At 40.8% G+C, this 13,763-nt stretch overlaps 1 protein-coding gene across 3 annotated transcripts in view; it reads right to left on the bottom strand.

Moving 5' to 3' along the window:
- Window positions 1-13,763, bottom strand: part of DOT1L (DOT1 like histone lysine methyltransferase) — a 604,393-nt gene that overhangs the window by 177,481 nt on the left and 413,149 nt on the right. For all 3 annotated transcript variants that reach the window (XM_033954025.1, XM_033954026.1, XM_033954024.1), the window contains exons 16-18: window positions 12,355-12,446; window positions 11,945-12,046; window positions 5,575-5,712 (exon numbers count right to left, since the gene is read on the bottom strand). In XM_033954025.1, the coding sequence (XP_033809916.1) occupies window positions 5,575-5,712; window positions 11,945-12,046; window positions 12,355-12,446 (332 nt within the window). The remainder of the gene's footprint in view (window positions 1-5,574; window positions 5,713-11,944; window positions 12,047-12,354; window positions 12,447-13,763) is intronic.

Here is a 13,763-nt window from a genome sequence, read left to right on the forward strand (position 1 = left end):
TCCAGATAGCTGATTGTTCTTCGGGATCTAAGAAGGCGAATAGTTTCAAATCGAGATGTTTGTCTTCTGCGATCCCGCTCCTTGTGCTTCAACCGTGAACACAGAACAGAAATATCTATTAAACAATTTGGCCTTTTCCTTATCTGCTTCCACATATTCCTCCCCTTCACCTTTGAGTCTCACAATGCCACTTTTGCACTTCTTCCTATCATTAATATATCTAAACAATGTCTTGTCTCCCCGTTTTACCGTATCAACTATTTTTTTCTTCCACTTGCATCATTGCTTTCCTGATTACAAGACCAGCCTCTCTTAACTTTTCCAGATATTTTTGCCTGTCTTCCTCTTTCTGCGACCTTTTGTACTTTATGAAAGCTAACCTCTTATTCCTTACCTTCTCAGCTACTACTATTGAGAACCAAAGTGGCCTTTTTTCCCCTGTTACTTTTACTTACTTGCCTCACAAAAAGGTTTGTCGCCCTTACAATTGCTCCTTTCAGTTTTGCCTACCGCATTTCTACTCCTTCCAGATGTTCCCATCCAGAAAATAATTCCTTGATGTAAACCCTCATCCAAACAGTTAGTTTTTTAAAAGTCTAGAACCTTTGCTTTTAAATGAGCCCTCTTTATACCCAACTTAATATTAAACCGTACCATGCAGTGATCACTGGATGCCAGATGATCACCCACTGTAACATCAGAAACACTTCCTCGTTTGTAAACACTAAGTCCAGTATGACCCCATCCCGCTGGGCTCCATTACCAACTGCTGGAACAGTTCTCCTTGTAGAGAATCCAGAATCTCCCTACTCTACAATAGGGATATCCCAATCAACATCCGACATGTTTAAATCACCTATTAGCAAGACTTCCCCTTTTTAGATATATGCTGAATGTCTACTATTAAATCTCTATCTACTTCTTCCATCTGTGAAGGAGGCCTGTATATCACACCAATATAAATATATTCACCATTCCCTCTTTCCAAATTGATCCACAGTGCCTCTTCCTTGTCCTTCAAAGCATGCAATTGTGCTTTAATATGATCTTTAACATATAACGCTACGCCCCCCCTCCTATTCTTCCTACCCTGTCTTTCCCTAAACAGATTATAGCCCGGTATAACTACATCCCAGACATGGTTCTCCGTGATCACGACTATATCCAACCCCTCTTCTTCCATCACAACTTCTAGATCCAGAATCTTGTTTACCATACTTCAAGCATTAGTATATACTGCTTTTCAGACATTGCCCTTTTCCCATCTGTGTAGAGCAGTGGTCTCAAAATCAAACCCTTTGCAGGGCCACATTTTGGATTTGTAGGTACTTGGAGGGCTGCAGAAAAAAATAGTTAATGTCTTATTAAAGAAATGACAATTTTGCATGAGGTAAAACTCTTTATAGTTTATAAATCTTTTCTTTTGGCTAAATCTTAATAATAATATTGTAATTTATAGCTAAAGAGACATATGATCATGAAACTGTTTTATTTTACTTTTGTGATTATGATAAACATACCGAAGGCCTCAAAATATTACCTGGCGGGCCGCATGTGGCCCCCAGGCCGTGTGTTTGAGACCACTGGTGTAGAGGTATTCAGTGATTTATTACCTGAGGGCTTATACTCACCCGGGAGCTTTGATCACCCTGCCCCATCACTTCTAATTTAAAGTCCTTTTCTGTAGATTAGCCAGCCTGCCGGCAAAGACATTTCTTCCCTTCTTTGATAGATGCCCATCATCCCTGCTCAGCAGCCCTAATTATGTTTTACATTTGTCCAAGTTTCAAGTTTATTCAAAATTTGATGAATCGCTTATACGTAAAATACTAAGCGATTTACATTAAAATCCAAATTTGAACATACGTTAAAATACAAAATAATAATAACAAATAAAATATTAAGCGAATTACAATAAAATCCAAATTTGAACATATGTTAAGATACAAGGTAATAATAATAATAACAATAACAAATCCAAAAAAAAAAGGGGGTTGGACCTACAGACCAACAGACTCAACTGGATGGAAGGAAAGAAGGAATCAGGTTACAATATTAATCATTTTACAAAGAGAGAAACACGAAAGGAAAAAAACATTAGGAAGGGTGTTTTTGTTTTGTTTTTTATTATAAAGGACTGCTGCACTGCAATTATTCCATATAGGAGGTAAACGCATCTTTGAACAGAAGAGTTTTTAAATTAATTTTGAAACGGCTAATATCTTTTTCGTCTCTAATATATTGGGGGAGAGAATTCCAGGTTTGAGGAGCTACTACTGAAAATATATCGTGTCGTCTTGTGCCGATCACTTTCAAAGAAGGGACTACTAAAAGACCTTGAGTTGATGAGCGAAGGGAGCGAGAAGAGTTGTATGGAATAAGTACCCTGTTTATGAATTGCGGTTCGTTTGTGGATAAAGTTTTAAATACCAAAAGTAGAATTTTGAAGATGATGCGATGATTGATGGGAAGCCAATGTGAGGCAACCAGAAAGGGGGATACATGGTCATATTTTTTCCCGTTGTGAATTAATTTAACGGCAAGATTTTGAATAATCTGTAGCCGTTTCTTTTCTTTTTGAGTAATATTTAGCAGTAATGAGTTACAATAGTCTAGCTTAGAGATGATAAGTAAATGTATAAGTATATTAAGGGATTTTGGTTCCAAGAACTTAGAAATGGAACGGATTTGACGTATGCGATAAAAGCAGGATTTAACTATGCTACCTATGTGCTCATGATAAGAGAGATTTTCATCAATAATGACTCCTAATAATTTTAATGATGAAATGATGTTGATAGGAGTGTTATTGATGTTGAAAGTGGAGCACAACTGTATTCCTTGTTTGTGTGAAAAGAGCATGGCTTTTGTTTTATTAATGTTTAACGATAATCTATTGGATTTCAACCAGTTTTTGATTGTTTCTAATTTCTGATTAATCTGATATACGTCTTCTAATTTTTCTGGATTTATAGGATGAGACAGTTGAATATCATCCGCATGTGTGTAAATTGTGAAACCTATGGATTGACATAGGCTCAGAAGGGGCGATAGAAAAATATTGAACAGTAATGGGGATAGTATGGAACCCTGGGGGATGCCGTAATTTAGGGAGTAAGATTTGGAAGTAGTATTGTTAAAGTGTACAGTATATTTACTATCTGACAAAAAGGAAGTAAACCATTGTAAAACTTGGTCGCAGACACCGATAGATTTTAGCCTATTTAGAAGTAAGATGTGATCGATGGTGTCAAATGCGTCCGATAAATCTAAGGAGAAGAAGATAACTGAATTGTGATGGTCCAGATGATAAATTATGTTTGTGGTTAGCCCGATCAGTGAGTATTCTGTATTGTGATTTTTCCGAAATCCTGTCTGATTGGGATGCAACACATTGGTTGCTTCAATAAAGTCAGATAATTGGTCAAAAACTACTCGTTCCGTTAGTTTTGCCAAGAAAGGGATATTTGTGATGGGGCGATAATTTGAGGCTTCCTCTGGGCTTATCTTACGGTCTTTTAGAATAGGAAAAATTGCTGCAGATTTCCAGGGGGAAGGAACAAGGCCTGTACTAATGCTGTTTAGTACAAAGTGATGAATGAATGGGCCAAAACAGGGAAAAATTTTTTTTTAGGATTAGTGGAGGGATAATTTCTAAGCTTGAACCCTTTAAGTTGACTTTGAGGAAAAGGCGTTCAATATCCTCTAAGGATGGGAGGTTAAAAGCGGATCATTTTGCAAGTGGGAGAAGTCTTATCTGGGTTATCAGTGGGACCGTCAGATATAGGTTGATCAAAGGTTTTACGTATAATATTGATTTTTTCACAGAAGTGGTTGGTGAGATCTTGAGCTGTTAAATTGTTTTTCTTAACCTCTGTTTGTGCATTAGGTGATAGGGATTTTAGAATTGAATACAAAATAGAGGGGTTTCTTGCTTTCGAGATTTTTTTAGAATAATATTGTTTTTTTTGTGGAATTGATTTTAGTCTTGTAAAGGCATGCGAGTTCTTTATATGATTTTCGGTTTTCGTCAGATTTATTTTTCTGCCATCTTCTTTCCAGGCACCTCAGTTGCCGTTTAAGCAATAAGAGTTCATGAGAAAACCAAGGATTGCGTATTTTTTGAAAAGGAATGAATTTGCTGATGGTTGGGGCTTCCTTGTCCAATAAAGATTGTATTGATGTGTTCCAGATTGTTAAATGCTCGTCAAGGGTGCCTGCCTGAAAATTTAAAATTTCTAAATTTATGATTGATTGGATATATTTATGATTTATAATGACTTTTTGTTGTACATCTGTATTGAGTTACTTTATCTGGGTTTTGTTGTTACAAGTATATATGTACCTTTTTAGATTGCCATCAGTACCCCTGAAGCAGACTTCTCTTTCAAAGTCAAATAATGGGCAGTGTCGACGAACCGCAAATTAGATTGGCATTTTATATATATGCTCTATATTAGCTGATTGTATTCAAATTCTGCTTTATCTCAGATTCATGTGTATAGTTCCTTCCCCACTCTTTTGTTTGCCCAGAATTGTTATTAGCCATCTAAGGCCAAAACAGAATATTTACCTAGGCTCAGGACTGATAATATCCTTATAGCCTTTTTTTTCATCATACTCTGGATTCACATGATGGTAGGGATTAGAATATAATGAAAACAGAAGGATGATAAATCTTTCTTTCAGCCTACAATGCCCTGATAAGCATGGACAGCCATCAAAGGAAGGTTCTTGAGCTTAATTTAAAATTGCAATGTAATGACTGTTGAATGACACAGAAATCAATACACTGTAATTACACAATTAAAAGATGCAACTTCATCTCTCTAATTTGATCAGGCTTTTCAATTAGGTCTAATTAAAGCATTTCTGTACAGCCAATAGACATGGAGCTAAAGACCTTATTTAAATAGTCTCTCTTAATGTGATCTTCCAACCCATCAAGGATGGACAAATTTAACTTACTACCTTGCTTCCCCAAAAATAAGACACTGTCTTATATGTAATTTTGGGTCCAAAAACACTAGATCTTATTTTCGGGGTAGGTCTTATTTTTTTCATGTACAATGATCATCTGTCCCTTCCTCTCCTCCACCCTAATTCTTCCTATTTCCTTTCTCTCCCCCACATGTGCAGCATCTTTCATCCTCTTTCACTCATCCCCTTATGCAGCATAACTCTTGCAGCTTCTATCCCTCCCTCCCTCCCATCCCTTGTGCAACAAAATCCTTGCGCAGCAGAACCCTTGCAGTGTCTATCACTACGTTCAATAAAGCTCTTTGGTTAACCGCTGCTACAATTACATGCAACTATACCTTTCTCAAAATTTCAATGAGACAATTCAGCTTTGTATCCAATAAGCTTAACTACTGTGAGCACATATTACTAACCATAAGGTCACAGGGGTAGGCATATCTAATACTTGAAAAATGTGCACAGGTTGGGCTTTAAAGCAGAGACTCCCAAAGCTGACCTGGAGAACTCTAGCCAGTCAAATTTTCAGGAAATTCACAATGAATATGCATGGGGAAAATGAGCATGGATCATTTCCAGAATTGACAGGATCCTCACCAGCTGCAAGCTCTGCTTTCTGAGTTCACCATTGTCTTTTGCCAGTTGCCTTGTCTGCTCCTTCAGCTGCTGGTTGTGAGCAGAGATCTCCTTCTGTGCCTGGATCAGGTCATCATATGTCAGAGCTTTCACACCCAGCTACATGCAAAAACAAATTAAAGTAAGATCCCTTTCACTGCATACAGGACACAATTAGAAGTACATTTTCATTAAATCTCCAAATAATGTGCTTATAACTAACAGTGAAAAAAAAAAGAAACTATCACAGAAGAGTAAATGTAGCTATGAAGCAGCACCTGTATGAAAGTCTGTCTGAGGAGTTGCAATTTTACTTTTTAACCAGTGATGAATAAAATCAGTTTCTTTTCCATCAATGCCCTTAAGAACTGATATAACAACACAGGAAATGACTGGTGGATGATGGTAATTATTTTATTAAATTTGAATGAGAGCAAAACAAAATATAAAGCAATAAGCCTTACAAAATGATATAAAATAGCAAGGGCTACCATATTACCTGATTATATTTTTGGCCATTACTTAATCAATTTAATTGTTTTGTAAACCACTTCAAATCCTTTGGGAGATTTAGCAGTATATGAGACACTACATTAAATTAAATATTCTCACTGATCTTACTTATTGAAACCAATTCCAACCCACCCCCCATCTCCCCACAACATCCCCTCCCCTTTCCATAGAACAGGCAAGTCCAACTGAACAAAGGACAACTTTAATGTGTGACAAGCTCCATCCAAGTCTAAAATTATAACTAATAATTCCAGTAATTTAATTCTGATCAGGAGTTCTCCATGATATACATCCCAAACCTTATGAAAAGCAATTAATTGGTCATTATGAATTGCTGTCAGTTTAGTCATCTGATATATACATTGTATAATCCATCTTGTGAAGTATCATGTCCATTGTTGGTACACACTGTTTCCATGTTGCTGCTAAAGTTATCTGACTAGAAGTAAAAAGGCTGGTGGCTAACTTTTGATATTCTGGCTTCAATCCATAAAGGATTCTAAGTATTTTTAACTCAGATGACTTCCGGGTTCTATCTGACATGTAGATGTTACAACACTCACGAGGATTTATTGCAATTTAACCTTTCCCTCATTTCATAAGAAATTACATGGTTCTATGTACAGAAATTAGTCTATGCATGGGATTACAAGGTTCTAACTGCGAGCCAACAGCAATGATTTTCGGTACAGTTAGAACCATGTAATTCTAAGGTCACAAACGCACTAAATTTCATAAGAATCAACAGAGTTCTGTGGAAGATACAACAAAAAACATTTTTGTGGAGTGTTGTTTTTTTTGTTTTTGTTCTGAGCCTGCCAAGTATCCCACCAAATGGATCCCTAACCCAATTCTACCAATTCTACTAAAGATGACATTAAAGTCACCAGAATTGCAGATGTCAGGTACACAGGGGAATCCCTTTGGGTAAATTTGGCCAGGGGGAAAGACAAATGCCTGTATCTTGGCGTAATATACAGACCCCCAAGTCAACAGGAGGACCTGGATATGGAATTGATTGGAGACATAGAGAATATCACCTTGCGTGGGGATACAGTACTGTTAGGTGACTTCAATATGCCTGGTGTGGATTGGAACACACTTTCCTCTGCATCCAGCAGCAGCAGGAGGCTATTGAACTCTATAAAGGGAGCAAGACTGAAACAACTGGTACTGGAGCCAACAAGGAAGCAGGCAATACTGGACCTGTTATTTACAAATGGCGAAAGTGTCACAGAGGTCTCAGTGGGCGAAGCGTTGGCCTCCAGTGACCACAATATGGTATGGTTCAATCTCAAAAAGGGGTTCGCCAAAGCTAACACATTGACCAAGGTCCTAAGCTTCAAGGACGCCAACTTCGAGGACATAGGGGAATTCATCCATCAAGCGGTACAAAACCAAGCGGTAACAGATAACGTAGAAGAAATGTGGTCAGCTCTGAAAGATACCATACAGGAGGCAACCAACCGATATATAAAATCAGTAAGTAAACGGCGATGGAACAATAGGCCACAGTGGTTCTCTGTGGAGATCTCGGGCCTCATAAAAGAAAAGAGGTTTCATTTCTTACAAACAATCAGGGAATCAGGACTCGAGAGAAGACTACCTGGTCAAGGCAAGAGCCATCAAAACAGCAGTTAGAGAGGCCAAATTCCGAAACGAGGAGACGTTAGCAAAGAACATCAAGAAGGGCGATAAATCCTTCTTCAGGTATATTAGCGACAGAAACAGAAACACAGGCGGGATAGTACGCCTTAGGAAACCAGACGGGAACTATGTAGAAGCGGACTCGGAAAAGGCTAAACTTTTAAACGAATACTTCTGCTCGGTCTTCACCCGCGAGGAGCCGGGATCTGGCCCTCTGCTACAGACAAGGGATTGTTCAGTAGACACGTTTAGTAGCTTCGAGTTTACACCAGGCAGTGTCTACTGTGAGCTGTCTAAACTCAAGGTTAACAAAGCGATGGGGCCAGACAACCTACACCCCAGGGTGCTCAGGGAGTTAAGTGATGTCTTGGCAGAACCACTATCCGCGCTCTTCAATCTCTCCCTTAGTATGGGTATAGTCCCGTTGGACTGGAAAACGGCTAACGTCATTCCACTCCATAAAAAAGGTTGCAAAATGGAGGATGCAAACTATAGACCAGTGAGTCTCACATCAATAGTGAGCAAGCTGATGGAAACTCTAATCAAACGTCAATTGGATACGATCATGAACGAGGAGAATCTACGGGATCCCCGTCAACATGGATTTACTATGGGGAGATCCTGCCAATCCAACCTGATCAGCTTCTTTGACTGGGTGACGAGGAAGCTGGATGTTGGGGAGCCCCTGGACATCGTATACTTAGACTTCAGCAAAGCTTTCGATAGCGTACCACACCGCAGGCTGTTGAACAAAATGAGTTCTATAGGATTGGGTGACACTTTGACAAAATGTGTTGAGAACTGGCTTGGAGGCAGGCTTCAGCAGGTGGTGGTGAATGGCACCCCCTCTGAAATGACAGAGGTGATCAGTGGAGTGCCGCAGGGATTGGTCTTGGGCCCGATCCTGTTCAATATCTTTATAAGAGACTTAGCAGAAGGGCTTCGAGGTAAAATAATGTTATTCGCAGATGACGCCAAACTATGCAATGTAGTAGAAAGGAGTGCAACGGTCAAAAACTCAATATCCGACAATATGACGCACAACCTACTCCTATTGGAGCGCTGGTCTAGGATCTGGCAACTAGGTTTCAATGCCAAAAAATGCAAGGTCATGCACCTTGGCAGCCAAAACCCATGCAGAAGTTACACCCTTAATGGCGAGATCCTAGCAAGGACTGTAGCAGAACGGGACTTAGGGGTGATCATCAGTGAAGACATGAAGACTGCCAATCAAGTGGAGTAGGCTTCATCTAAGGCTAGACAAATCATAGGGTGTATACGTAGGGGTTTCGTCAATCATAAGCCTGAAGTCATTATGCCATTGTATAGATCCATGGTGAGACCCCATCTGGAATACTGTGTACAATTCTGGAGGCCTCATTACCGCAAAGATGTGCTGAGACTGGAGTCGGTCCAGCGAATGGCCACCCGGATGGTCTCAGGACTCAAGGACCTCCCATACGAGGAACGGCTGGATAAGTTGCGGCTATACTCACTCGAGGAACGCAGAGAGAGGGGAGACATGATCGAGACATTCAAATATCTCACGGGCCGCATCAAGGTGGAAGAAGATATCTTCTTTTTCAAGGGTCCCACGACTACAAGAGGGCATCCGTGGAAAATCAGGGGAGGGAAGCTGCATGGTGACACCAGAAAATACTTTTTCACTGAGAGAGTGGTAGATCGCTGGAATGGTCTTCCACTTCAGGTGATTGAGGCCAGCAGCGTGACCGATTTTAAGACAAAATTGGATCGTCACGTGGGTTCTCTTCACAGAGAAAGGTAGGGGTGGGTCATTAAGGTGGGCAGACTAGATGGGCCGTGGCCCTTATCTGCCGTCTATTTCTATGTTTCTATGGTTATGCACAAGGAACTTTCAGAAATACTGAAACAGCTACGACCTTCAAACACAATCCTCGATCCATGCCCATCCAACCTCCTCCTATCTATCGAAGACACGCTTATAGAATCAATCCTCCCTGTCATAAACACCTCCCTCTTGGCTGGGAAGGTGCAAATTATTTGGAAATCTGCTGTCATCAGGCCCACCCTCAAGAAACTCACTCTCAACCCCAATGTCCCAATCAACTACCGGCCTGTATCCAACCTGCCCTTCGCCTCCAAGATACTGGAAAAGATAGTGCTTCAACAACTACAACCATTCTTAGAACAACAGGAAACTCTCTCTCCATTTCAGTCTGGCTTCCGAACAAGCCATAGCACAGAAACATTCTTTCTGGACATCGACGACAGCTGGTCAATCCTTGATAAAGTTATCGATGCCCTACTGGTCCTGCTTGACCTCAGTGCTGCCTTTGACATCATTGACCATCAGCTCCTCCTCAACAGACTCACCAACCTCGGAATCACAGACTTGGCTCTCAAATGGTTTGCCTCCTTCCTATCCCAGAGAACTCAAACAGTACTACTAGGCCCGGATAAATCAAAGCCTAAGCCCATTAAATATGGAGTCCCTTAGGGTGCTTTGCTCTCCCCACTCCTCTTCAACCTGTACATCAGACCTGTCATTGACATTGCCCGCAGATACATCAAGGTTCACTCCTATGCTGACGACATACAGCTACTTATCCCACTGGGCAAGGACAGGCCCACCCAACTTTCCAACCTCCACCTCTGCCTCTCCCACATGAAGAGCTGGATGACCTGCAACCAGCTCCAACTCAATGCCACTAAAACTGAACTTCTCTGGATCAGAAAGGACTGTAGCTTCACCCGCCTGACATTATCTTGGGAAGCCACCTCCCTAATGGCAAAGGACCAAGTGTGCAGCCTGGGAGTGATTCTAGATGGCCATTTATCTCTCTTCGTACATATCTCACAAGTAGTCTCCACCTCCTTCAATTATCTTCGCCAGCTATGGAAGATCAAACCTTACCTCTCAATCCCAGACTTTGCCCAGCTCCTCTATGCTTATGTACTCTCACGAACAGACTACTGCAACTCTGCTACTCCCTGTTCAATGGCATCACCACGCCTCCAGCGAGTGCAGAATTCAGCTATCCGCCTCCTGTATAATCTCAACCTCCATGACCCCGTCATAACAGCGCTGAAAGCAACCTACTGGCTACCCTTCAACAAGCGATGTGCCTTTAAGGCCCTTGTACTGGCACATAAAATCTTCCGGCATACAGCACAGGAGAATCACCTCAACAAGTCAACCACAAGCTGACAGTGGAGATTCCCAAAAAAAACAGGCGAGTTGGTGTAATTCATGACTCTGCTTTATTCACTCAGTGACTCGACATGTACATGTTTCGGCCAAACCGGCCTGCATCAGGAGTCTTATCTTTAGTAGAAACCCTGGTAAGGTTAATGGCGCACTTTGTATAATGAGCATGTTTGAGTTTATACACCACTCCTGTGGTGAGGCTCAGACAGGAATCTTCTGTGGCACATAAAATCTTCCACCACAAGAAGCCTGCCTATGTCTCTGCCAAACTTATACAGTACACCTCCAACTGTTCCCTCCACTCTGAAGTAGAGAATCGACTCAGCAACCCCCAGGGATACCTCTCCAAATTAAAACCGTATGCAAACGCTCCTATAGCCACTTTATCCTTCGACTATGGAACCAACTGTCCGCACAAACCAGAAGACTAGACTCACTGATGGCTTTCCTAAAGGAAATGAACACTCTCTTTTTCAGTCAATAATGATTATAACAAACAGACTCCTCTCTGTAGAAATGCCTCCATCAATTAGACTCTAGCCCGTTATGTCATGTCCATGGACTTATTTTGTGTCTGTCTTCTTGTAACCTGTTCTGAGCTTTTTGGGAGGATGGGATAAAAATCAAAATAAATAAATAAATAATATATCCTTAAAAACAAGAGGGTAGAGTATCTTGAACCTAGTACAAAGGATCCAGGTTTGGATCATCTGTGCAACATGGCTAGTTGCACTGAGATGGTGCATTTAGACCTGGGGAAGGAGGAAGGATACACAGCTGCTGCTACAGTAGTAGACCCTGCCTACCAATTGATAAAGCCTCTGCAACACAGTTCCAGAGTCACCCATAACTTGCCTCTCATGCACACACTCTCAAAACACATTTCATAACTTCATCTCAGAGTCACAGAACAAAGTGAAACACTCTAACACACATCTGTACTAGTTTCAAAAGAAGGGCACTGCACTGATGGAAAAAATGTGGACGAAGCTACTTTATTACCTCATTGAGTTTCTGCTGAAACAGCCGCTTGATCTCCTCTTTCTGTGCCTGGCAGTGGCTGAAGAGCTGCTGAGCTGTACCCAACAACTGAGTGTTTTTCTCCTAAAAGCAAGGGACACATAATCAGTCAGCCGATGAAACAGTCCATTTTTGTGCCTCCCTTTTCACTTCCTTTCATTTAGTTTCCTTTCATTTAGTTTTTTTTTTAACAGAAGGACAACTACAAGACAACCATTTTTATTTACATATCCATATCTTCTACAAAAATTCTTTAAAAAAAGATAAACTAACTGAAAACTACTGGTTACACTGATCAGCTTTACAGGTGCACGTGCAACATCTCTGCATCCAAGATGAAGCAAATAGTTCAATGAAAAGCCTAAAAGCACAACATGAATAACACAACTAACCTTTTCCTGTTCCAGTAACTGCTGCAAGTTTGCTTTATACTGAGGAGTTTTCATGTAAGCCATGAACTGCATATACTGGATCTTGAAAGAGTCTACAAAAAAAGAAAGCAAGATGTAAAGACATTCAGGGGGAATAATAGAAAATACCCCAGAGTTCAAAAATAGGGTAGAGTGGATATACTAGTTCTCTGATGGAAGATCAATTTAATGGTATGATTAGGCAGATATCTAGCTTCACTCAGAGAATAGTTAAGCTCTGGAACACGTTGCCAGAGGATGTGGTAAGAGCGGATAGCATAGCTGGTTTTAAGAAAGGTTTGGACAAGTTCCTGGAGGAAAAGGCCATAGTCTGTTATTGAGAAAGACTTGGGGGAAGCCACTGCTTGCCCTGGATCGGTAGCATGGAATATTGCTACTCCTTGGGTTTTGGCCAGGTACTAGTGACCTAGATTGGCTACCTTGGGAACGGGCTACTGGGCTTGATGTACCATTGGTCTGACCCAGTAAAGTTATTCTTTTGTTCTTATGTTAATCAAAATATATCATATAAAACAAAGTAAAATCACCAGGCCACCTATCAGAGTGCAACCAGAACTAACATTTATGGAGTCTGTATACTCCCAATTGTATTTGTAACGATAACAGGGCTTTCTACTCATAATATCTGACTGTCATATTTGTCCAAGACAGCGAGCAGGAAAATAAATACACTGACAGGACAGATTGTCAATCAAGGTAAGAACCTAATCTATTCTTCCGGTGCACGGTTGTGACAGGATGTACGTCTCATCATGGGAAATGAGGTATCTCAGGGAGAATTCCTTTAGGGGAAAACCATATACAAAGACAACCTGGGTCGAGTCTAGATCTGGATAGGTCCTTTTAATTATCAGGGCGAGGGGTTCTATGCTCTGCCAATAGGTGGAAGTAGCTAGTAAGGGGAAGCCATGTGGGAGGTGGCATTAGCATCCCATCCAGCAATATTGACCGAAATTAATTCCCTGAGACTTAGAATTGACTGAGTGATTTCTACTGCTAAAAAAAAGAGGACCTATTTTGAATACTAATTTGCATATATTTTCAGAAAGAATTGCTGTTTGAAAGGTGTTTTGGACCTTTTTTGACTTTAGAGAGTTTGGGGCCTAACAAGTTTGACTCTGGCCCTAGGATTGGGATAAAAAGGGCCGAAAAACTGTATCCTAATTTGGAGTGAACTTTTCTCACACTAATCATAAAAAGAGCATTGAGGAAGGACCTTTGGCTGGTCTAGCCCATAGATCCCCCAACTCTCATCATGAAGCCACCTTCATGGCTCCTTCTTCTCCTACTCTGCTCTTCTCTCAAACTCACCTCCTGCCTGACACCCTCTTCCCCCAACCTCCTCGACCCCGCAAATGTCCGCAGTACCT

The sequence above is a fragment of the Geotrypetes seraphini genome, chromosome 8 (genome assembly GCF_902459505.1).
Source record: "Geotrypetes seraphini chromosome 8, aGeoSer1.1, whole genome shotgun sequence".
NCBI classification, from domain to species: domain Eukaryota; kingdom Metazoa; phylum Chordata; class Amphibia; order Gymnophiona; family Dermophiidae; genus Geotrypetes; species Geotrypetes seraphini.